This window comes from Mangifera indica, unplaced genomic scaffold (assembly GCF_011075055.1).
Source record: "Mangifera indica cultivar Alphonso unplaced genomic scaffold, CATAS_Mindica_2.1 Un_0020, whole genome shotgun sequence".
In the NCBI taxonomy this organism is placed as follows: Eukaryota; Viridiplantae; Streptophyta; class Magnoliopsida; order Sapindales; family Anacardiaceae; genus Mangifera; species Mangifera indica.
Genome location: NW_025401112.1, coordinates 379,503 through 403,588, shown reverse-complemented (window position 1 = coordinate 403,588; position 24,086 = coordinate 379,503). Strand labels below are relative to the sequence as shown.

General features: G+C 33.6%; 2 protein-coding genes, 1 long non-coding RNA gene and 1 pseudogene across 3 annotated transcripts; 1 reads left to right on the top strand and 3 right to left on the bottom strand.

Moving 5' to 3' along the window:
• Nucleotides 1-7,496: 7,496 nt before the first annotated feature.
• On the bottom strand, nucleotides 7,497-9,381 carry LOC123205966 (cinnamoyl-CoA reductase-like SNL6). The gene is made up of 5 exons (XM_044623045.1): nucleotides 9,059-9,381; nucleotides 8,644-8,816; nucleotides 8,347-8,532; nucleotides 8,105-8,258; nucleotides 7,497-8,027 (listed from the first exon to the last, which is right to left on the bottom strand). Exons 1-5 carry the CDS (start codon nucleotides 9,294-9,296, stop codon nucleotides 7,735-7,737), a joined length of 1,044 nt encoding a protein of 347 aa, XP_044478980.1. The 5' UTR covers nucleotides 9,297-9,381; the 3' UTR covers nucleotides 7,497-7,734.
• Nucleotides 9,382-9,704: 323 nt separating this feature from the next.
• On the bottom strand, nucleotides 9,705-15,320 carry LOC123205965 (proline-rich receptor-like protein kinase PERK8). The gene is made up of 9 exons (XM_044623044.1): nucleotides 15,103-15,320; nucleotides 13,770-14,999; nucleotides 12,679-13,089; nucleotides 12,255-12,341; nucleotides 11,808-11,878; nucleotides 11,453-11,535; nucleotides 10,968-11,115; nucleotides 10,388-10,549; nucleotides 9,705-10,299 (listed from the first exon to the last, which is right to left on the bottom strand). Exons 2-9 carry the CDS (start codon nucleotides 14,752-14,754, stop codon nucleotides 10,069-10,071), a joined length of 2,178 nt encoding a protein of 725 aa, XP_044478979.1. The 5' UTR covers nucleotides 14,755-14,999; nucleotides 15,103-15,320; the 3' UTR covers nucleotides 9,705-10,068.
• Nucleotides 15,321-19,413: 4,093 nt separating this feature from the next.
• LOC123205955 lies at nucleotides 19,414-21,273 on the top strand. Its single transcript, XR_006499922.1, has 2 exons — nucleotides 19,414-19,526; nucleotides 20,752-21,273. It is a non-coding gene; the product is annotated as an uncharacterized LOC123205955 (long non-coding RNA).
• Nucleotides 21,274-22,049: 776 nt separating this feature from the next.
• Nucleotides 22,050-24,056, bottom strand: LOC123205933 (annotated as a pseudogene).
• Between the last annotated feature and the right edge of the window lie 30 nt (nucleotides 24,057-24,086).

The following is a 24,086-nucleotide window of genomic DNA, read 5'->3' as shown; positions in this document are numbered from 1 at the left end:
TTTTAATTCTTTTCGAGAGGTGATTTGTATGGTCGAACCGAAAACTTTGTTTTCATGGTCAAATTTGCACGCATTCACTTGGTTTTTCCACAGCCGCCTGCATCAGCAGCATGCATTATGGTTTGGGTTGGTCATCTATCCCATGTATTGCATCACTTAAAATGCCTCAATTCTGTTGGTGGGTTTGGTTTGGCGTTAAGCTAAATCAGTACAAATATATCATGTTCAGTCCACATAATGCATTGGAATCATGGCTTCATTATCTAGATTTGTATCTGACAGTTGTTAAGTCATGATGATGTAGTCAAACCAATCCGATTGTCACGTCTATCCATATTCTAGCCTGTGTAGAAAGTTCTCTGCCCAAATTCATGAAATTGTGCTCACAAGCGAAGGGGAACACAGTAACCAAAGCTTTACAGAAGCAGGAGATGCAGGAATATCTAATTCTGTTTGGGATATCAATATCATTGTTAAACTATGACCACAAAATTGTTGGGAAAGGCATTTTCCAGGATTGAAACATATCAAAGGAAGAAAAGTTGCATCATTAGTTGAAGGATCCATCTAGAGTCCGGATGGCAGATTCATCACATTTGAAAAATCCAATATTGGGTTTTCTTCCAAAGAAAAAAACTAGGCAAATCCCATGTAAAATCTTCAACCTACTCAAATTCCAGGGAAATTCTATCTGAACAACCACTATTGAATACAGGAATTGGACTGCTCAAAAATGGTGCATAATGGTCTAGAAGTGGATTAACAGTCCTCCCGATCTTGGCCCACACACTTTGATGATAGACAACAGTCACAGGGGCATGATACATGAGCTTTTACAGCTGCGTGAAATTTTTAAAAGATAGAAAACAAGGTTAGATCAAATTATACTGTGATAGCTAAAATGGATACGGCTTTTTCAGCTCCAACCACAAATGTCCTCTGGCGAATTTAACCATGGACTCATCCACATAACATAATTGGGTATAGGTCCAACACAAAAATTGAATAAAATGGACTTAAACGCTATGCCTAACCTGCCAAAACATAAAAGTTGGTATTATATTGCGCTGCCACCTGGACAAATAATTATTAAGTATTAGAATATGTTGATTCTGCAAAGTCATGGACAAAGGGACCATGGAGGTGGTGACATAAAGAGAAAAGATTTGAGTAAGTTTCAAGAGCAAAGAGACGATTAGAAGAAAGCCAAGACCAATCTCAGCATTTGTGGAAAGAATGCTCAGGGTAGTTGAAATCAACTCTACCCATACACAAGCATCTTTGAAGTACTTACTGTCCATCAAAAGAAGAAACTACTAGAAAAAGTTCATGCACAGATACAACAAAATCAGATCATATAGTTTTAATTATTGCATCAAAAAAGGGAAGCTAGACACAAACGTGAAATGCTGTCTGCTTCATCTAGAAGGCCACCATGATTTATCAGGTTAATTTTTATAGAGATTCCCAAAATCAAGGTGAAGGATGTGTCCAGACGATTCAATTTGAAAAGTATATTAACAAATCATTTGAAACAGTTTCAGTTATTAAACCCTATTATCATAGAATGTTAAATAATTTTGAAAAATGAAGATTCATTAAAGCTACCATCTTCTACTGATTAGAAATTATTACATGCATGTTCATGTATGCATACTGAAGATTACATAATTTCAAGACAAGCACAATGAGCAACACGCATCTATGCAGATATTACCAAGAAACTAGACTACAAAAGTCCATGCATAGATGCACTTACAAACAATTTGATGCTGAAGATATCGCCAAAAAAATTAGGAAACATCTGTGGATATTCAATACATTAGACAAGGTAGATATCTCTAATTTTCATAACAGTCAGAAATGTAGGATGGAAGACTCTACTTACTGTATATTTCAACTATTTGTTGTATAAAGGAAAAAAAACAATAAAAAGTGGAATTTTAAATTCTACCTTAAAATTACCAAGTAATACAATAGTATACTTAAGCGAAGATTAAGAAGTTCTAAAACCATAACAGGTGGAAGATATACATAATAGCTAGAAAAAGGTATGCTGATGATAATTTAAACTTATGAACAGCTAATCTGTTGCAGAGGAGAATTCACATTTATTTCACCTGTACAAGGAGAAAAGACTTAAATTACATCTTAAGAACTCGGCCAAATATTCAACAGCATGGCATAATCTGGGAATCAAAGCAACTGCAGAAAAGGAGAACATCAATAATTCATCATATTAGGAAAATGACAACACCTATTACAGATTCAAGAGCGATCAAAGATTTAATGCAGTGACAAAATTTTAGAGGCCAACCAGTGCTCACTGTTTAAGGCAAAGATGTTAAGTGACAAAAGGCAGTAAATGAAGTAAAGACAATCTTTGGTCGCAATTCCTGATTGAAAGCACATTTGAAAAGCTTGCAAGTTCCATGCCCTGGGTCTCTGCAAACACTATAAGACTCCTCAATGTAAAGAAAGAACAGTGTACCTTAAAGTGAAGAATTAAAAAGTCAGATGGAGATAAGAATGTTATGCCATAAAGTGAGTTCAATGACTATAGAGAGGAACAAGCAGTGCCCATAAATAACCGTCTATATGCTCTATTTGAGAGATGCCTTGGAAAAGAAGAAATATTGCAACCAATGTGAACACAAAAACCTGGAAGAAGAAAAGCATAGAATGAAACTCAGCAAAAGATACAATTAATGGCAAGTAAAATCATGAAGCAAAGGCCCTTTTAGACTGACATTGCATGAATGACTTTTCAAGGCATAACAATATTTCATTATTTGCAGAGTCTGCAGTACTAACTCCATAACTCAATGAGTTACATATTCCTAATTCAACAACAACCTCCCTTTTTAAACATTCAACACTCATCATTCTGAATGCACATTGTTTCTATTCCAAAGAATGCTTAAAGAAAAACTAATTTATATTGCACAAGCTTTTATCCTAAACATCTACACCAAATGTTGCATTGTGCTTAAACTGCAAAACATTAATTTGAAGATTAATTTTGTTTTACAGGATCTAAATTGCTGGACTAAAAGCTTTGATCCAAGGGAATACATTATTAAAACAAAGATCGGAAGCATAATCATTTTATCCATGTGTTATTCTTTCTATTGATCACAGTAGTCTCTGAATTCCTAATACAAAACTTAAAAAAATATAGAAGCCAAAAGCTCATGAAAACTAACATACCTATACAAAAATTTAAACAAATGCAAGAACATATAAAAAAGAGATTGCATTTGCGAGAACAATGCCAATAAACTCACTAAATTTCCAAATTTTCTAAACAAAACCAAACATGTGTTCCGCAACTTCCATTGAAAATCACAAGTATAGAAATTAATTAGTAGGTAAGCTCAACTAAACTACATTTATAAACTTACTTCGCAGTACAAAGAGCCATAAAAATAATCAAACATAGATCATCAAAAGAAACTAATCACAAAGTTGACCAGGCGCGAGTCCCACAAAAACACAACTGATAAAAAAACCCCATATGCCAAAAAGGAAAAAAATCGAGACGAAAATTAACAAGTTCCAACCTTAAACTCCATGCAAGGAGGCATGAAGGCCTATCTGGGGTCGTTCTCGCAATCGTAATAAGCAATCTTCTCGCTCTTCCCACGTCCCTTTCTCCTTTAGAAACAACTCTGGATGACACTTCCATCTGCAAACTGTCCACCGATTGGTTCATTTTATTTTTTTCCAATTTTACAATATATTTAAAGGCAAAGGAGTACCTTTCACTTAAATTTTAATATAAAGACAAAGACACGTGCATGAGTTTTTTAAAAATTAAATATTTATTTATGAATTAATTAATATTAAAATTTTATATTTGAGGTAAAAATAAAATCATCGTTTTATTATTAAATTCTAAAATTTTAATTTTTTTTTTTTTTTAGTTTAGAAGGCTAACAATTTTCTCTCAAAACTAGACCTGGTCACAGACCGATTTGACCCGTGAATCAGACCAAAATCGGCTCGGATGAAACTGAAACCAGAATCGATAAACCCAGAACCGGACTGAACTAGAACTGAAATCGAATTTTGACGGTTCAATTCTAGTTTACCTAAATTGAAACCGTGAAACTGTCAATTCACACCGATTTATGAACCGATATATAAACCAGAGATTTACTGTACTGAACCGAAATTTTTTGAATTTTTAGAACTTTTTTTAAAATTTATTTAAATAGCCAACGGTTCCCTGTGCAGGAAACCGTTGGCTTGCAATAGAAGAGGAAATTGCAGGGACCGGTCCCCTGCAATTATCAGCGTGGTCCCCTACAAATTTTTCATAGAAATTCAGGGGATCCCCTGTAATTTTTTACCCCCTATTTTTTAATTTTTGCAAAATTTTTTTTTCTATATATATACCAATTCAAATTTCATTCTCTCAAATTTCAATCTCTCTACTACTCTCACTCTCAATCCTTCAAACTCTCATTCTCGTTCTTTCAACTCTTAATACTCTCTCAATCTTTCAATTCAATCAAATTCTCTTAAATTTAATTAAATTCTTTCTTAATTTTTTATTAATTCTAATTTCTATTTTTATTATACAATTCATAATTAATTATAGAATTTATTTCTATAATTAATTTTATTTATTATTTTTGTATTATCTTTCCTAATTAATTATATAATTTATTTATATAATTAATTTTATTTAGTTTTTTATTATCTTTTATAATGAATCAAATAATTTATTTATATAATTAATTTTATTTATTATCAAAAAATGGCAAGTAGTGAAAATTCTTCCGGTAATAGAAGATTTGGTCAATATTCACATATATCAAATGTGAATGAAAATCAACTTATAGACCCCAAGAAGATACGTAGGAAGCTTAATTGAAAAATTAAGTCCAAACTTTTCTTTTAATTTTCAATTATTGTAATTAATAATTTAAAAATTAAATCAAGATCATGTATTAGAATTGACGGTTCAATATCGATTTTGAACCGAAACCATCGGTTTCGAACCATCGGTTTCGAACCGTGGACGAACCGTTCTATTACAGTTTCGGTTCAGGGTCCTTATGTTTTCGAACCGTGAATCGACGGTTTCGAACTGAAACCGACGGTTCACGAACCGTGGCCAGGTCTACTCAAAACTAAGTTTTAAAAAAATTATTTTTCCTCACGTTCTAAGGTTTCATACTTTTTTAAATTTTTTTCAATTGCAACCACACTCACAAGCTTTTTCAAACTTTGTTTCACCCCAACAACCCCCCCCCCCCCCCCCCCCCCCCAATTTCAATTTATATCACCTTCGGTGATTTTACGTGCAATGGTTACGATGGGATGGTCACTGGACGACAAAGCGTTGTCCATATGTGTCAATAAAAGGACAATATCGAAACGCTAGAGCGTCAACGAAAGAATGATGTCAACCCTTTCGTCATCCAATTATCATCCAAAAGCATCAAGAAATAGAATAGATTAATAAAATATAGATTCATAAAATTACGTTTTTTTCTAACATAATTTTATGAATCTATATTTTATTAATCTATTCTATTATTATCTATTATATAGTATACATAATAGAATAAGAATATTCTATAGATTTCGAATTCGAAATAGAATCGAATAAAAGAAGAAAAAAAGGAGTTAAATCTCTGGAAATTGAGAGATTCTTTAACCAGAAAGAATTCAGTTCGATGCTTCTGGATGACGTTTTGTTGTCTAATCGTTGTCTTGCCATCTTATCGCCACTGTTGATCCACCAGAGATGATATAAATTGAAATGAATGATGAAACAAAGTCTTAAAAAGTTTGTAGAAGTAATTATAAAGAAAAAATTTGAAAAATATGAAATCCTAAAGTTGAGGGAAAAGTTATTTTTTAAAAAATTTAATCGTAGGAGAAATTGTTAGTTTTTTAAACTAAAAGAAAAAAATCAATATAAATTTTAAAAAATTTAAGATTTAGTAGTAAAATAATAATTTTACTTTTATTTCTTAAAAAAAATTAATAATAGTTAATTTATAAATAAATATTTAAATTTTTAAAATTTAATAAATGTGTCTTTGTCTTAATAATAAAACTTACGTGGAAAATAATCCTTTGGGCTATATTTAATCTTAAATTAGGTTGGTAAGCATTAGGAAAGATTTATATGTTCAAAATTATCTGTTAAATGGTTATATTTTAATATATTTTTAATTTTAATTTTATAATTATAAATTAAATTTGTTTTATATTTTGAATTAGGTGCATTGAGTGCAAATTTTAGTGGAGGAATTTGATACCCACATTGGGCCAGTTAGATTATAAAAACTTTTCACTAATCAAATTTATAGAAACAACGTTTATAAAAATAAATAATAATTAGTAGATAAATATTACATCAATTCATAAGTTGAAAGACTACCTCCCCACTTGAAGGAGAAGCCTTTGACAAGATATAATCTCATTTTTAGATTACAAAAAATAACGGTTTGCATTTATCATGACTTAAATAATTTATCAGACTTTAAATAATTGTTTTTTATTATCAATATATTACTTCTCTCAATCTAGATAATCATAATTAAAGTATAATTACTCTCCTATCGTATCAAGAACACAATAATGTCTATCAAACGACCAACCTCTGCATCGCCTAAGGCAACTGTACTAGTACCCATAACTTTTGTTTCCATAAATCTCGAACAAAAGAAAGGACATGGGAACATAAATACGTATACACACAAAGACATATGTGAACATCCAATTATTGTTTTAACATTACAATCTTTTTTTATTAACTAGTCATAGTATTCAAGTAAATTTCAAGAACTCCGTAAATTCAAAAAGTATGACACATAAGGTATTACTACAACCCTAAATATATTTAATTTAATATTCCATAATATGTGTGATAATCTTTTAGATTTATTTTATTCAAAAAAAATTTAATCTAGATATGACAAAATAGTTGATCTAGTGCATAACTTGCCCCAAACTCTCTTAGTCTATAGGGATATAACTCGCCAATGTAACGAGAAGTACTAGGCCAATGGCCTTTTGGGTCATGCCCAAGCATAAAAATCGGATTCACAATATGATGTAATATGAAATTATTAATATTTTTTAAAAAAATAAAAATTAATAATATATTTATAGAAACGGAAAAGACAATATGTTAAAAATCCAACAAATATTAGAAAAAAAAAAATTATACTTTTAGGAAAGCCAAAAGGCATTAATTATTAATGCCTTTTGGGTTCTTATGAGATAATATCAATTAATTATTAAATCTTTTGGGCTTTAAAAAACAATTAAATATAAAAAAATAAAAACACATGGGCGGCCCGTTGATGGCTCCAAAGGCATGGCCGCCATGCCGTGAGCCACCTCTATTATAAAAAAGGTCTTTGATTATCTTATCCAATAGCTACCGTTGAAAGAAACTTTTTGAAAGTGAAGATGCCACTTGAAGGAATTTCTCCATACTTCATAATCATATTCCTATCCTATGTGACTTTTATAGTAGAAATCATCTTTATATGAATGAATGGCTAAGCAACATTACTTCAAAGATAAGCTTTCCAGATCTTTGGACTGCTCTTGCTATCCTTTGCTTTTGAAATATGAGCTTTGGTTGTTCTTGGACCTTTCCTAGTCCTTTGTTTTTGTGTTAATATTTACTTTAACTAGTGAAAAAAAAAAAAAAAAAAACATTACTTCAAAGAATTTCTACTGTTTTTTACAACTGGGATTTCATTGTTTACAGGATAAGCGTTGAGAGGTTTGATGTAACAATTTGGCTAGTCTTGAATTGCTAAGCTTATTGCTGTCTACTTCATCTGTGTGTGCTTCTGATAGCAAACCAGGCATGTTTAACTCACTTTCAAGTTTAACGGCTTCCTCCAAGCTCTGTATAATTCTCTCGAAGCAATGATATCGTCCACAAGCTCCAAAATCCATGGCTTCATACAAATGGACATGTGCCTCTGCTACCTTCTTCACATCTGAAGTTGCTAGCAACCCCTTTTGCAACATCAACTGCCCACCTGCATTTGCCTTTATAATTAACACATGAAGTTTAGAATATATGTCATTGTCAGTTGAAATGTCTCAATTTTTGTACCTTTAAGATAGGGAAGAGAGGTTTCTTTGTGAGCATTTGGGAATGATGGAGCCATGAGAAGTCCAGGGCACACAGTGACAAGCTTCACTTTCATTTCTCTTGACTTGCTCCAAGAAACCTTTTCTGCTTCTGTCTTTCCCAATGCAAGCCAAAACTGTGAACATAACATATATATGAATGCAAAATTCTGAATATAATCCTTAGTAAATGTTTCAATATACTGCCCTGGACATATCTAGTACCTTGTTTTCTCTGCAGAAGTCCTCATTGCTCCAGCAACTCTCGTCGACAATGGCGTCTACTTTATCGATATTCCAGATGGAGGCAAGAAGAGAGGAAGTGAAAATGCATCTCTTCACATAAGCTGTCTTGCCACAAGCTTCAATGACATTCCTTGCTCCTTCAGTTTCAAGAAATGCCGTCTGTTCCTGCAAATGATTAAGCGCAGTGCAGGATCGGAGGACAGTCAGTGTTAAATGGCTTTAGAGACTTTGGAATGTTGAACTAGATCGACAGGAAAAATTGCATAGTAAACTTACTGAATAGCCAGAGACCCCATGTGGGTCAATAAAGGAGGAGGTGTGAAAGACAGCATGGCAGCCCCTAAAAGCTTCACAAAGACCCACTAAATCTCCCATCTTTGCTACCACAACACTCTCTAGTTGGTTCATCTCTTCTTCTCTGAAAAGCCTCTTCACGTCCTCAAAATCCACTGCTCAATATCAAAAATCAAATGAAAAAACTGATCTGTAAGTAAAAAGGATGCAGATTTTTTACCACTGCAACCATCATTGGCATCAGCAAAATGGCCTTATGATAGACGAATTAAGCATCAATCTCCAGTTAGAGGAATTGCCAAATAAAATATTATAAAAACAAGTCAAAAACTCATTTACTTCCTCAAGCAAGTTTCCTGGTTATGATAGACGCCTCAGAGAAAAACTTGTACTCTACCTGGGTTTTGAATGATGACTCTAACAAGATAAGAATGAGCCAATAGTTCCTTCACAATACAAGACCCCAAGTAAGAATTCCCACCTGTCACACAAACCATAAGTTTTCCCTTTCTTCCTTTCAAACCTGCATGACTAGTAAAACCTTTCACATTTTTACAACTCTTCTGGCCTTCACTCAAAGCTGCAAAATGCAACTCTAGGAGTTCGGACCCAGCCACTACTGGTTCCATCACCATCTCTCTCAGTCTCCTCACTCTTCCAGAGCGTTCATGGGCTAATATTAATAGAGAGAGTGTGATATAGAACAGCAGAATTTCGGTAGTTGAAGAACATTAGATGGAATTTAATGCACGAGTGTTGTAAGTATAATGTCCCTAGCAGTCCAACTGTCCCACCGCAAAAGTTTCTGTCATCTTTCTATCATAAGTTAAAACGTCAGAGATGGCCCCATTACATCCTGCTTAAAACAGATATTCTTCTCATCATGAGATCTTTATCCAAATGGGTTGCCCGTGATGTTTTCAAGAATTGGTCAATTAATCGTGGCTCCAAATTTTAGAATCATTTAATGTGCCTTGAGCTGAGAATTTATTGAAGATCAACCATCCCTAAAGCTGGATACGTGAGTGAAAGACTTGAGAAAATTTAAAAGAATAAAAACATATATATTATACTAATAACCGTATTAACAAATACAGATATGAATGGAAACTGCACTATAACAAAGAATACAAAATCAGGCACATTCCTGCAACTCGATCGTATTAGGTCAGAACAAAAATTAGAAGAAAAATGCATAAATGAGATTGTACAAGAAACGAGCAGGAGGCCCTAGTGTCAAGATCTCAGTCTACCTGGGGCTCAAATCTCATTCTAAAATTGAGGAATATCAGAACCCTATTCCTGGAACAAGGTGTTTCTGATTTCCAATCATGTGTTGGGAATTTGTAACGGGGAGTCAAAGGGAAGCATTAAAGTTGTTTCTGTTGCCACATATTCTCGATGCATTTAAGGTATAAAGGTACTCTGGCTCCCGTAGTCTCGAGATTCTCGACTTCTCCAGCTACTCTGTAATTGGTTGTAAAAGTCTGAACTGTAGTCTTGACTACCAAATGCCAACCTTTGAAACATTCTGATTTGTGCAGAATGTTGTGCTGAATTATAAATTTCACTTTGGCCGGGTTTCATTCCATTACTGAGATCTGATGACTCGTCTAATGAGTCTAAAGCCCTCACAACCTGAGGCGGCGAAGAAAGGAAATCTGTAAGATTATGCCTGATGTAGTTAAGAAAAGAGAACTTTCTGTTACTCATTAAACTTGAATACCTGACTCATTTTTGGTCTTTTTCCAGCTGAATGACGAACACAAGCAGCAGCTGCCTCAATCATCCGAAACATTTCACTAGCAACATAGTTCTTTTCCAGCCTCAGATCCACCAATTCTTCGAAATTCTCATGTTCAAGTGCTTTAGCAAGCAATGGTCGAGCCTGAAGCACACATGAATTATGTTAAACAGTAGAGTACAGAAACTTGCCAGACAATCTCTCCTACTCTTCTTCTGTCAACAAGTACTAAAGTTAGACTGGGTTGGGCTTGAGAAGTATCCAAAGTCTTTTTTTTTTTTTTTTTTTCAGTTACATTAAATCTAAAAAATGAAAAAGTATTACTTAAATGTTTACTTATAACAATAATTAAACAATGATTACATACAAGGAAATTTCTTCAATATATTTGTTTCAATCTTTCACTTAATTAGCGCCATTATTTAGTGATTATATTGAAGTTCTCTACCCTAGTTAATTTAAATTGTTGTGTTACAAAACAAAGAAAATAAGATATTATTTCCGTATATCTTCTTCTATCTTTTTGGGTAGCATTCACAGGTTTGAGGGTCATATTACTTACCCATTCAACCAGGCTCTCATCACCTAATGGCTGAGAGGCATCAACAGGCTTGCGGCCTGTAATTAGCTCCAAAAGCATAACCCCAAATGAATAAACATCAGACTTTTCAGTCAGCTTTCCAGTTGTTGCATATTCAGGAGCCATGTATCTGGAAAACACAACTCCAATATCAGAAAAATTAAGATACAGTATATAAGCACAGTATATATCAAGGATGTATGATACACACAACCTTTTTAACATTTCATGTGTCACTCTAAGCCTAATTGATGTGAAAAGCCTTTAGGCACACTGTTATATACATTTATAACATAGACCGCTAAATATCGATTTTTATTAATTTACCCATCTAATACCACCAATCAGAATCTGATTATGCTCACATGATATGCGGATAAAAACGGAATCAAATATCTACATAACCATGAACATTGGCTAATGCTTTAAGAGGCACCAAGAATCATCCATCATATCAAATTACCCACCCAAAGGTTCCCATTACACGTGTAGATACATGTGTATTTGAATCCAGTTCCAATGCTATCTTTGCAAGCCCAAAATCTGCGACCTGTGACGGAAAAGAGAATGTTTAGAAACATGAATTGTTAACTACAAAGTTACATTGGTGAAGTTATAAATCTGCTGCAGTAGCCAAGTGCATTTAACAGGACACGCTAGTTTTCTTATTTTTCTAATACTGCCAAAATAAATTTTATCTAACAAAATATAGTTGACACTCCATCAACTCTGCAAGGCACGGTATAACTAATAATTAGGAGCAATAAACTAAATCCAGTTCAAAGCAGATTGTTTATCTTCAAGAGAAAATTAGGTTCATACCTTAGCTTCAAAATTGTTATTGAGAAGAATATTTGAGGACTTAATATCTCTGTGAATAATGCGAGGATGACCTGGTAAACCAAAAGGGAAATGTCTTAGAAAGCAACATTGGAAAAGCAGATGAGAGTAAGCCCAGAAGAAAACAAGAAAAACACACAAGGTTATGACCTCAACCTCAAGTATACATAATTCCTTAATGGGATTAGGACAGTACATATAATGATCCTTGATAAAGTTTTCTGTTTCATAAACATTTTTCATAATGTTAGCAATAGAACAAGGTTTCCATACTAATCTCATTCTTATTCCTATAATTTATGATGGTTTTGTTGCTAATACTGATCCTGGTAGCAGTGTCTCTGATTTACAAGTAAAAGTCCATAAGAAAATCATAAATTGTATTTAAAAGCAAAATATATCCAGAAGAATGAGTAACTGGAAAATTACAGTCTTCATGTAGATAAGCTATCCCACGAGCTGAACCGGCAGCAACCTTGACTCTGGTTGCCCAATCCATCACTGGTCTGCCTTCAGCTGCAAAATTCCATAGCAAAACAGAAAAAAGTTGACAGATTATTTTCATATGGGTGCTATTTTTGGCAAAAATAAAATAAAATAAAATTGTGCATGGATTCTTAGGCTTGTGTATGAAAAAGTATATTGGCATATGAAAATGCAAAAAGAATGAACTAAGCTAGGATGAACCATTTTTTCCAGTACAACATTAATGAATGAAGTGGTTTTGGGTGATACAGATATCTCTTGTGGAACCTTCTTTGACCCTGAACTTTATTTGCAAGTTCTACACATAAATTTGCGTTCTCATAGAGGAAAACATACTCAAAAAATTAAAATCAGAAGAATGCCTTACCATGGAGATGGTAGTAAAGAGTGTTGTTCGGGACATACTCATAGACAAGCAACCTTTGATGCTCAGATATACAGTAACCCACTAGTGAAACCAAATGACGATGATGTACTCGGCTAATGATCTCAACTTCTGCTTTGAATTCACGCTCTCCCTGACCACCACCTATCTTCAACTGTTTCACAGCTACTTCTCTTCCATCAGTCAGGACACCTTTGTATACACAACCAAATCCACCTTCACCCAAAACATTATGTGCTGCAAACCCATTTGTGGCCTGAGCTAATTCTTCATAAGTGAACCCAGACTTTGAATTGTTTACTCCACTCGACTCTGGTGGTGAATATATGAAACCACTTTGGGAACCAATTCCTCCAAGGGGAGTTGGAGAATATGGCCTCAGAAACGCTGCATCTGTAAAGTGCATACAACTTAAATAATTAACTTCAATGATCTCATTTCACTATATTAAATTAAAGCTAGCTCAGTAACAACTTACAAAAAATGGATCCTATCATCCAAATAACAGTAGCGATTAAGCATGTCATTCCACGAAAAGACACGATCAGATATTGAATCCAAAACCAGAAACTGTATATGACTTGCCATTAAATGGACTTCAGCCTATTTATAACATTACAAAATTTAATTGCATATATCATACATAATGCATCCATTAAACATCTACAAATTACCCTCAAAAACCCATGTTCAAACACAATTTCCAGAATGATTAACAACAATGATTGCCTCATTTGACAAGTCATAAACTTTCTATAGGCAGTGACAATTAGCAAATATATTTTACAACTTTTTCAAATCCAAGTCCGGCAAAAGGAAACGTTAACACAATCCAATAGTAAACAAACTTTGATTTCTTGCTTTCAACCATAGTCATTGCACTTCAGTATTGAGATCAAAATTCTGTACCAAGTAAGTACAATTTCATACAATTAAAGACAGAATAATAAATTATAGAGTTTCTAGTGATATAGTAATAGGTATCGAAATAAAATTGCTTCAAGTTGTAAATTTAGAGTACACACAACCCCGAGGCTGTAATGAAAATGTTTGAGCAATGATCAAAACAAAACCTGAATTCTGTGAGGATGCAAAAGGAGAAGGCATATTGTAACCAATGTGTGATCCAGCTCTCTTTCTCTTCTGTTTCCGTGAAAACCACACAGCCATGACAAGAAGACTTAGTAACAAAAGCCCCACTGTGATGCCTATTGCTACAGCACCTGCAGGGCCTAAAGCCCCTGCATTGCTGGATGAAGTATTCGCTGCAGCACCAGTACGATTAGTTGATTCTGCTGTTGGTTTCTCCGTTGGTATGGCTGGTAAAGGTGAAGTACTAGGAGTTCCAGTTGTAGATGAATTACTCGGAGGAGCAGGAGGTGAAACTGCAGGCGGAGAAGAGGATGAGGGAACTGAAGGAGCTGGTGGCGACAATGTGGATGGAGGGGGTGATCTTGTAACCGGTGGAGGAGCAGATCCAGATGCAGGTGGTGGAGTTGAAACTGCAGGAGGTGAAGGAGCACTTTTAGGTGGGTTTGACACAGGTGGAGGTGGAGAATTGGAGGAAGGTGGTGATGGGTTTTTAGCTGGAGGAGGCGGAGATGGTGCAATAGTCTGAGGAGGTGTAGGGGTTGGAGGTGCAGCGGCTGGAGGTGATGGGCTGGCCTGCGGAGGAGGAGCAGAAACAACCACCGGTGGTGGAGGGGGTGGACTTTTGGGGGGAGGGGAAGCAACAGCAGGAGGCGATGGTGGGGGTGTTGTTGGTGGCGAGGGAGGTGGAGCAATTGGTGGTGATGGCGGCGGTGATGGTGGTGGTGAAGTAGAAGGAGGAGGAGTTGTTGACGGTGGTGGCGATGCAGGTGGCGATGGGGGAGGGGCAGCAGGGACAGCTGGAGGAGGGGATAGAGGGGGTGGTGCTGAAGGGGTAGAAGGAGTTGCAGGCGTTGAAGGCGGTGGGGAGTCAGTGGTCTGGTTAGTTTTTGATGTTGTAGGTGGTGGTGAAGTGGTTGTTGGTGAATCGGGTGATGCTGCTGTCGAAGATGGCGAAACTGAACTCATTTTTTTCTGTGACTTAATATTTCAAAGAAAATGTACAGTGTAGCTACACATCCATATCTACTCAAGAAAATACCCAATCCTATCTCAAAATTAGACAACTATTCATAAATCTACAGAAAAATTCACCAGAAATGCCAAAATTCTCCAAGAATCTACAATCAAGAACCCTAAAAACACTGCTTCAAAATGTCACTCCAGGCTAATCGACCAACTCCTGAACACTGACTATCAACCTTCAAAGAAACCTATTCCAAAAAAGAAGAAGCAGAACCCAGTTCAAAAAACAAAAATCCAAATAAAAAAAAAATTCAAATTCACAGCAACAAACAGATCAAAAAGAGTCCTAACCTGGTCTTCAACAGCCACCAAGACAAAAACTTGACGCCAAAGGGAAAATGCAGCACAACCCAGAAGCTGAAAACCAAAGCAAAGGTTAGCAATGCGGTTGTCTTACAGATTGGAAAAATTATTTGAATTGGGGGAATGCAAGTTTTAGTTTTTTTAATTTTATTTTAAATTATTTGGTAATGGGGAGATTGAAAAGGCAATTTTTTTCGTGGAAAAAGGAGAACAAGGGGGATACAGTGAAGCCATAAAATATGCACCGAAACGTGGGGGCGACTTGGGTTGAGTCTACTCATCACATGTACAGCAAATCATTCGCACCATGTTCAGACAGGACAATCACCAGTTAACTACCAAACCACCATCTCCAACTAAGTTGTCTTGTTCTTCTTTTTACAATAAAATTATTATTATATCAATAAAATTATTATTATATCAAGATTATTTTATTTTTAATTTTTAATTATTTAATTATATAATAATACATTATTATTTATATATATAATATTATTTATTTTAAATAAAAACAGAATTTTATTAAAAATAATATTATATATAATATTTTAAATATATAATTAAATATATAGATAATTTTGAATCATCAATAGATTATTATTTTATATTTAATTTAAAATTATTTAATTATATAATTATTTTTATAATATTTTATTAATATATATTTTATGATTAAATCATAAATAACTTATTAGAAAGATAATTAAGTTTCAAAGAGTTAATTAATTTTGGAAAAAATATTTTTTTAATTACCAAAAATTAGAAATGAAGGATTTTTATTCTTTCTAAAGATGATTAGGGAGTTGGAGTTATAAATGAGGTTTACATTAAATTGAAAAAAAAAAAACTATTAATTGGTCTTTGTGGTTAACAAAATTAGAATTAGATTTGAATCAAATTTATTCGAGTTTAAAGTCAGTTTGAACAAATTTGAGTCTAAAAATTCAATAATTTCAAATACAAACTTTAGAGTGTTTGGCTCATCAAGCTTGTGATTTAAAATTTTGATACAAAATGATATCGTTTTGATCAATATACATTAAAAAGACGTCATTTTAGTAACGACTTAAGCTAAAAGCTAGATTCGAGCTCAATTTCATACAAATCAAATCAAGTCAAGCTATGGCAAGCTTGAGTTTGATTCGATTCAAATCTAATATTAAATAAAACTATGTACACTAGTTTTAAAGAATAGTATTACGTGTATGATTTTATACACAAGCATTAATATGTCACTGTGTGATTGAATAGTTTTAAATTACAGATAAAATAATATTTAATTATATGGTGACACATCATTATTTATACACATATTTTTATTGGGTTTTAAATATTCCATTTGATATTCAAATTATTTGTTATCATGTGATTGGATATTATTTTATCTTAATTTAAAATTGTGCAATAATATAACCATCACATAATTTATATACCTAATTAATTATTCAAAATTAAGTGTTTATGATTTTTTTTGTAACGAGGAATCTCATTCTAATCGGATCATCACTTTTAAGATCAAATCAATTACATCGAATATGATAAACTCTAGGTCTAGTGATAGACTACATAACCACTAAACTAAGTCAAGAATTTGATATTGAGATATCGTCAAAATATATTTGAACTCATACTCTCTTATACATAAAATCTTATATTTTATCACTTAAACCAATCATATGGTGAGATATTATTATTTGTACACATAATTTTATTGGGTTTTAAATATTCCATTTGATATTTAAATTATCTGTTATCATGTGATTGGATATTACTTTATCTTAATTTAAAATTATTTAATAACATAACATCACATAATTTATATACCTAATTAATTATTCAAAATTTAGTGTCTATGATTTTTTTTGTAACGAAGAATCTCATTCTAATCGGATCGTCACTTTTAAGATCAAAACTAACTACACCGAATATGATAAACTATGAGTCTAATGACAGACTATATAACCACTGAATTAAGTCAAAAGTTTGATATTGAGATATTGTTAAAAAAGATTTAAACTCATACTCTCTTATACTTAAAATCTTATATTTTATCACTTAAAGAGATTGAGTGTCTATGACATTGCTCTCGATTTGGATTTAGTAACGTGTAACCATATAAAATGATGAGTCCAAGGTAAATGCAAAAACATGGGAGTGCAAATACAGGCGCATTCCAAGCATAAATTTGTAATAGTTGGCATTGGCAATGGCAATGGCAATGGCAATATCTTATTGTATTAACAAGTCAATTGTAATTATTTTTGTTTTATAATATCAACACCGCGTATGGGGTTCATATTCCGATTTAGTCAGCGCTGAATAGTAAATTTCAGCCAAAAGACTTATTCCCATGCCAATGTTTAAAAGTCTTGGAAGGCAGTTTTAAAAGCTTAAGTATTTATTTATTATCTAATTTATATTATAATTTTTTATTATAATTAAAGGTAAATATATTATTTCATGATTTTAGGATTTTCACATTTTTTTTAATTTAAATTGCCTTCTAAGACTTTTAAAAACTATAATTTCACCCCCAATTGACCAAGTTAGTTTACAGATCGTCGAAAAGTTGTCCTCTATCTTTGTCTTTAGCCTCCTCATTTGCTTAAGACCAAGCTTACAATGTCACGACTTGTTATCTCTTCTCTCGAGTTCTTCATTGATGACATTCGTATTTGAAAGCTATGTTACCAGAAGCTTCAATTGTCATTTTTATCATTCTAGAAGCTTCAATCATTCCAAACCAAGACTCCATCACCCAATCGTTCAAGAACTAGATGTCGTTAATGAGAAGATGAAGCTTCATCTTCTATTTTGTCTTTTGTCTCTATTGGTTGATTTTTCGGGAGATAAAACGTCGCTTAGCACCGAGAGAGAGAGACTCAGTTGAAAAAGGCAACCGAAGACAAATTTCGGTGGTGGGAAAACTAGTGGCCAAAGAAAAATAAACCCTATGAGAAAAAATGTTAACTTTTAAAAACTTAGGTTAAAAGAAAATTATGAATTTTTAAAACTAAAGTGAAGAAATGAAATTATATATATATATATATATAAAAATTATTTTGGTTAAATGATAATTATACTTTTAAATTTAATGAATTTTATTAATTTTAAATTTAATGATAATTATACAATACGCCAAATAAAATTGTGGATCTAGGTTACATTAAATTCCAACCCACTAAAATTTCTTTGGCGAATGGTCTGTGGGAAACTTTCTTTGTGGTTGGTTGAGCTAATTTTTTTCTTGCTATGCCACAAGTGGCACGACTTGTCCTTTACCAGGTCTTAACGTAACATGGTTCATAGGTATGATGGGTTACATTAAATTTGGTGTAACATGACCATGGTCATGTCTAGTGATGGAGATGATAATGTCAAAATGTTCTTTTGTATGTAATAAGAAACTGTATTTAGATTCTCTGTGTAACATTTTTGTCCCTAAAGCATGTTCTAATCTCAGATATTGATAATGGATTCCAAAAAAGAGCGAGAGAGCAGACCAACATGATCAGACAAGACAAGTTCATCTGAAAATTGGCCGACTGGTTTTTGAAGTAAAATTGTCCCATAAGGGATAAGGCAGAAGCTTCATTCCAAGAACGTACAGTTTGGTTCCCCACCCACACCACCCCGGATTTCCAGTATTGGCGTCACGGGTGTTCAAAACTGTAGTTGTAGTATGAAATTACGGTTTTAAAAATTGAATCAAATTAGGTGATTCGATTAGTTGAATCATCAATTATTAATCAAACTAATTGAATTATATATAAAATCAGGTTTTATTCAATCAATATAAAAAATTATTTTTTTTTTTAAAATTTATTATGAAAACTTGAATCAAAACTTTATTTATTATATTTGAATATATATACTATCAAATTAAATTTATTTTAATATTAAATAAGTTAAATTATATATTTAATTATAAATTATATAAAAAAATTTTAATATTATTTTTAATAATTAACCGATTTGACTATCAATTGAATCAAGACACTCTTTCTATTGAATTGATATCTAATCTAATTTTAAAAATATTTATTCAAAGGAAATCCTGAATCAAACCAAAATCAATTAAAAGAATAATTAACTTTAAATCAAATTGATAATACCAATTAACAAATTCTCTTTTTTTTCATTCAATAATTTTTAAAAAATAAGTTTAATTTTTTTAAGTTTTTATGAACACCCAAGTAGCTTTTCTAAATAATATATTAAAAATATAAATATATAATTTTATTATAATTATATGTGTTTATATAAATAATATTATATATATTTTCCTATTTATATTTATAATTTGGAGCCCCCAAATTTATAGAATTTTCAGTCACTACTCTGTACCCACTGTCTCCGACTCTGTCGACCTTGAGGCCTCAAATTCACGCTATTTCGCTCCTGTCGTGCAGGTACGCGCCACCGCAACAAAATCCCACCTCAGGGAACCGTAATTTACGCTTATTTTATATAAAATAGAACTGCTTGTTTCTTCTGTTGTTTTTCGTGTGAGCCCTTGCTTGATTTCAGAGAAAATGGTAGAGAATAAAGTGGAGATAATTTACAGTTGAATCATCTGGTCTCAAGAGCTAACGAACTTAATTAAACATTGGACGAATTTGCTGAAAAGGGTTTTCATTTTTTTTTCTTGGAAAAGAGATTGTTTTGCCATTGTACCGGGAAACAAACAAGGGCTTGTACAATGTAGTATCAGGGTTAGTAATTGCTATGTATATATGGTGCGAATTATGGCAGTTCATGTACAGATAAATAAGTTCTTTGTCTACAGACCTCCTTGGAGAGTTGATGCATCGATTGCCTAGTTTGCTTTGCTCAATAGTAACTTTAATGTGGTGCTGAACCTCTTTAAAAAAAAGTGTTACTAGGTGATGTAAAAATAGAGCTCTGTGCATTGTTCTCTAGCCTTGAAATAATTTAGAAATGATCAAGCAGCTTTAAATTTTGGGTGGAAACTCATTCCTTTGCGGTGATGAGAGTATGAAAATAGTCTTTTGGGATACGTAGAAGTTCTCTTAGCTGATGAATTCACTGAGTTTGAAACCTTCACTTTATTTTATCCTGGTTGAAGCGGTTTTGAACCCTTAGCTCTACTGGAAGCTGTAGGTTTTTTGCATTCAACTTTTCTTTCTTTTTTCTTGAAAATAAATAAATCTACTCATCCAACTTATATGTAGCACTACATGCATGATATACGGCTAATGAGTGAACCAAAAAGCTGTAGAAAGTGCTAGTTATTAGAAAGCTGCTTAGAATATTGGCACTGAATTTAGCATTGGGACATTTGAGTTGAGCCCCTATGATTTTTAGTATGATGATTAGTCTAATTGGGTATTGTTACACAAATTTGTTTATATATGTATACAGAGACAGGGTTGAGATCATGGATTCTTTTAGTATGGCATATAAAGGGACTTCAGATGTAATTATAACTATTTGATCTTAACTTCTTCTGCCTCGTTGGCCTCTATTTGATGGAAGTGGATAATGTACTGAGTTCTGTTTCCTTTGATGTTGAGCTACTTGATGCAATCTTTATTGCCATTGCTCCATTGAATTTCCAAGTTTTGTAGTATAAAACATGATATAATATGTTTGTGCATTGGTTTATTATTTTAGATGTACAAACTTCCATTTTTGTGAGCTTGCTTGGTAAAGTTCTTTACCTGTCCCCCTCTTGTGTGTTGTTGTGAAGACGTCACAATCAACCAAAATGTGCCGGTATCAGGTTTGGGATGACAACATACCTGGAAGTGAAATCTACGAGCAAAGCCTTGAAGAACATAGAAATGAGGCTACTGATTTTCTTCACCAGCTGGAGGAGTGCATGAATGAGTTGAGAGAAATGATAGATAGCATTAAAGAAATCAATAAACGTTTAAAAAGGATAAACTATTTTTTATGTGCATTCTTGTTTGTCTTATGTATTTTAGAGGGGCTAAAATATTTTCTCTATGTACGTTTAACATGAAGAAGTGCTGAAGATCGAGTTGAAAGAAATTGCGTGATGTCTGCTTGTACAGGTTTACTTACATTGAGTGGACTAAACACCTTATTACTGAATGTTGTTTTTGTGTTTGGATTTTGCTTTTCTTTCTGACTTTCATAGTTATATCAAATTTGTAATAGTTGTTTGGTTTTGTTTGCATACTTAAATGGTGTATCTTATCATGGTTTCATTCTCCACTGGCATCTCACTCCATTCTTGAAACTTGACAATGTTAATGTCTTTAATGGTAGGTGAAGTCCCCCTGCTCGAATGAAAAGACAAAATAACACATGAAGCCCTACATGTGTGTTATTTTTTAAACAATAGCAAGAGTTGTGGGGGCCAAATATGACAGTTTATAATGTGTAGTACCCTTGGCAAATCTCATATGAACAAACTATAAGAGAGATGCCATATATTTGTGTATATGTCTTAACCCTTAATTACACATTCTAAATCTGTGAGGATCCAATCCCAAAGTAGACAATATCACTATTAGGTGGGTTGTCAGAAAAATGAGACAAATCTCTACTAGGATATTTGTTACGCTTTAGCAGGGGCATAGACTCATTCATATGGCTAGATAGGAGATGTTGAGCCGGTATAAATTGTGCTTGTTGATGTAGCACCTCTAGGAAATTCAAACTTAGTATTGTCTGATTTTCCAGGTGTTTTCTCTCATGAATTAGCATGGAAATTCAACCTTATCATTGATTAAAGTGGCTCTCGAGTGAAGGAATAAGCCACTTTCTTGCGTCTTTGATGAATTTGGTGGCACTAGGAGTCAGTTCTGATCTTCTGTAGCACACTGTTTGATTTGAAGCTACAGATGCATCTTGATTTAACAATAGAGAAATGAATTTTTTTTCAAGTGAATGTCTTAAAATCTATCTGTCAGACAGGATAAAAGATTGATTGCCTCCAATACTGAAGATAATCTGACAGACGAGAAAATTATTATCGAATTAAGCAAATGAAAAAAATAAACAACGCCCCCTAACCAATCACTGTAACTTATCAATAATATTCTCAAGCTTTGGAGTCATATGTGGCTCTGTACTAGAAAAGTCACAACAATCCTCAGTGATTGGCAATAGGGGGAGCAGGTGAATGCCAAGCCTACACTCTCCCAAGCGGGAGGACCAAAGCAGAGGCCACTAGCTCTTTTGCTTGCCGACAGAAAACCTAATTCTCCACATACACGGTATCTTGCTTTTTTTCATTCCACCATGTTGGTCCATCGATTTTCCTTCCTTCTGTCGCACTTCGCTTAAATGGCATCAAGCCGTTCGCAAAGACTCACTTGATCCTCTTCTCTAGAGATCCCATATGAGGGAACTCTAAGAGAGTTGTCGACCTATACTTCCCAAGCTGGATCAATCTTCGCAAGTAGTGCAATTGCGTGGCAAAGTATCCCAAACGGTAACGGTGATCATTGTACACTCCAAATCCAAAATCTGCTACAGAATGTTTTGAGCCTTGTTTCTTCACAATTCTACCCCATTTCCATCATACAGAACCATTTTCCATGAAAGTCCCATCTAACCAGGGCTCAGTAGTATCTTTCAAACACTTCCTTATCATGGCATCACATCAAGAAAGCCCACCTCTTAGCTATCAAAGCCATCTAGCTGCTCTAGCAATCAGTTTCCCATAAAAATATGAATATCTTGGGGTTATAGTACTTGAATTCAAGGCATCAACATCCTTCCAAAGAGCTGAAACTATATCAGCTTATGATTCTTCTTTGATTCCATTGATTGAATGCCAGATTACTGAAACCGGATTCAGTTACCATATCCAAGAATCACCAACAGTACATAGAAGATCACCGTCTATACTTTTATACTTAAATCCTCTAAACAGTAACATCACAATAATCCCTGGATAAAACTTTAAGATGCAAAGAATGCACTAACACAAGTAATATACCAACCTGTCTTTTCAAATTTATACTCTAAACAAAATGGCCTGGTGAAGACACAGTCACCTTACAGCGGATAACAAAAACTTAACTGATCAAGAATTGATTGATGTTAAGAAACAGAAACCAGCAACACTGCAATCCTAATAATGCCCCTAGCCCACGGGAAATTGGTCAGGGAAGACGAATTCAAAACCCCAGTTTGGTTATTCTTAAGTTTAATGGTGTACTTAATGAGTGCATTATTGGCATCAAGTGAGAGAATAAAATGAACTGCTGATATCAAAATGGGAAGGTTAATTGTCACAGAACAAGCCATAAAGGGCTCCCTCTAACCAGAAAGAACCGAAGATGAGAAGAGAGGATATCAAGAGTGACACTGAGAAAGAGGAAATTATGTGATTTTCTTTCAAATTACCGTTGGCTTTTTTTGACTCTGAGATGATCAAATCAGCTTTGAAAACTTTGTATACGAAAGAAGAGTTGTAGAACCGAGATGGGCAAGAGACAGAAAGTGAAGAGAGAGATAATTTAATGAGATACGGGTGGACATATTCGTCCTGATCACCAGCTTTCAGAGTGAAGTTCTGGAAGAAAGAGTTTCTGTGGAGAGCAGATGTGATGAAGAGTCCGTCAGAAGAAACGTAGAGGATCAAGGAGCGCAGTTGAGTTTGTTTTAGGGAACAGAAACAGTGAAGTTCGTAGCTTTTCGGAATGTCAAGGCTCCATAGCCGGTTTAACTTCACGTTCAGGCGCTGCTGATGGAGAAAATGGAACTGGAGGGTTTATAGGGTTTGTTGGGAATTTTAAAGGGCTTCGTACTGTAAGTTCGATTTGCATTTATTTTCCCCTTTCAAATTTAAGAGGCTTTCCCTAAAAACAAGACAGATTCACTTCACTTCTAAACTAATCAAGATAAAATTGAAGTCTAGCAAAAGCTCTGGATAATCTCAGGGATATATCGATAAATTGAAAGCTCAAAACCAGCACCAGAAATTTAGCAATGGGCATGTATTGCTCTTATTTTAAAATGTATGCACA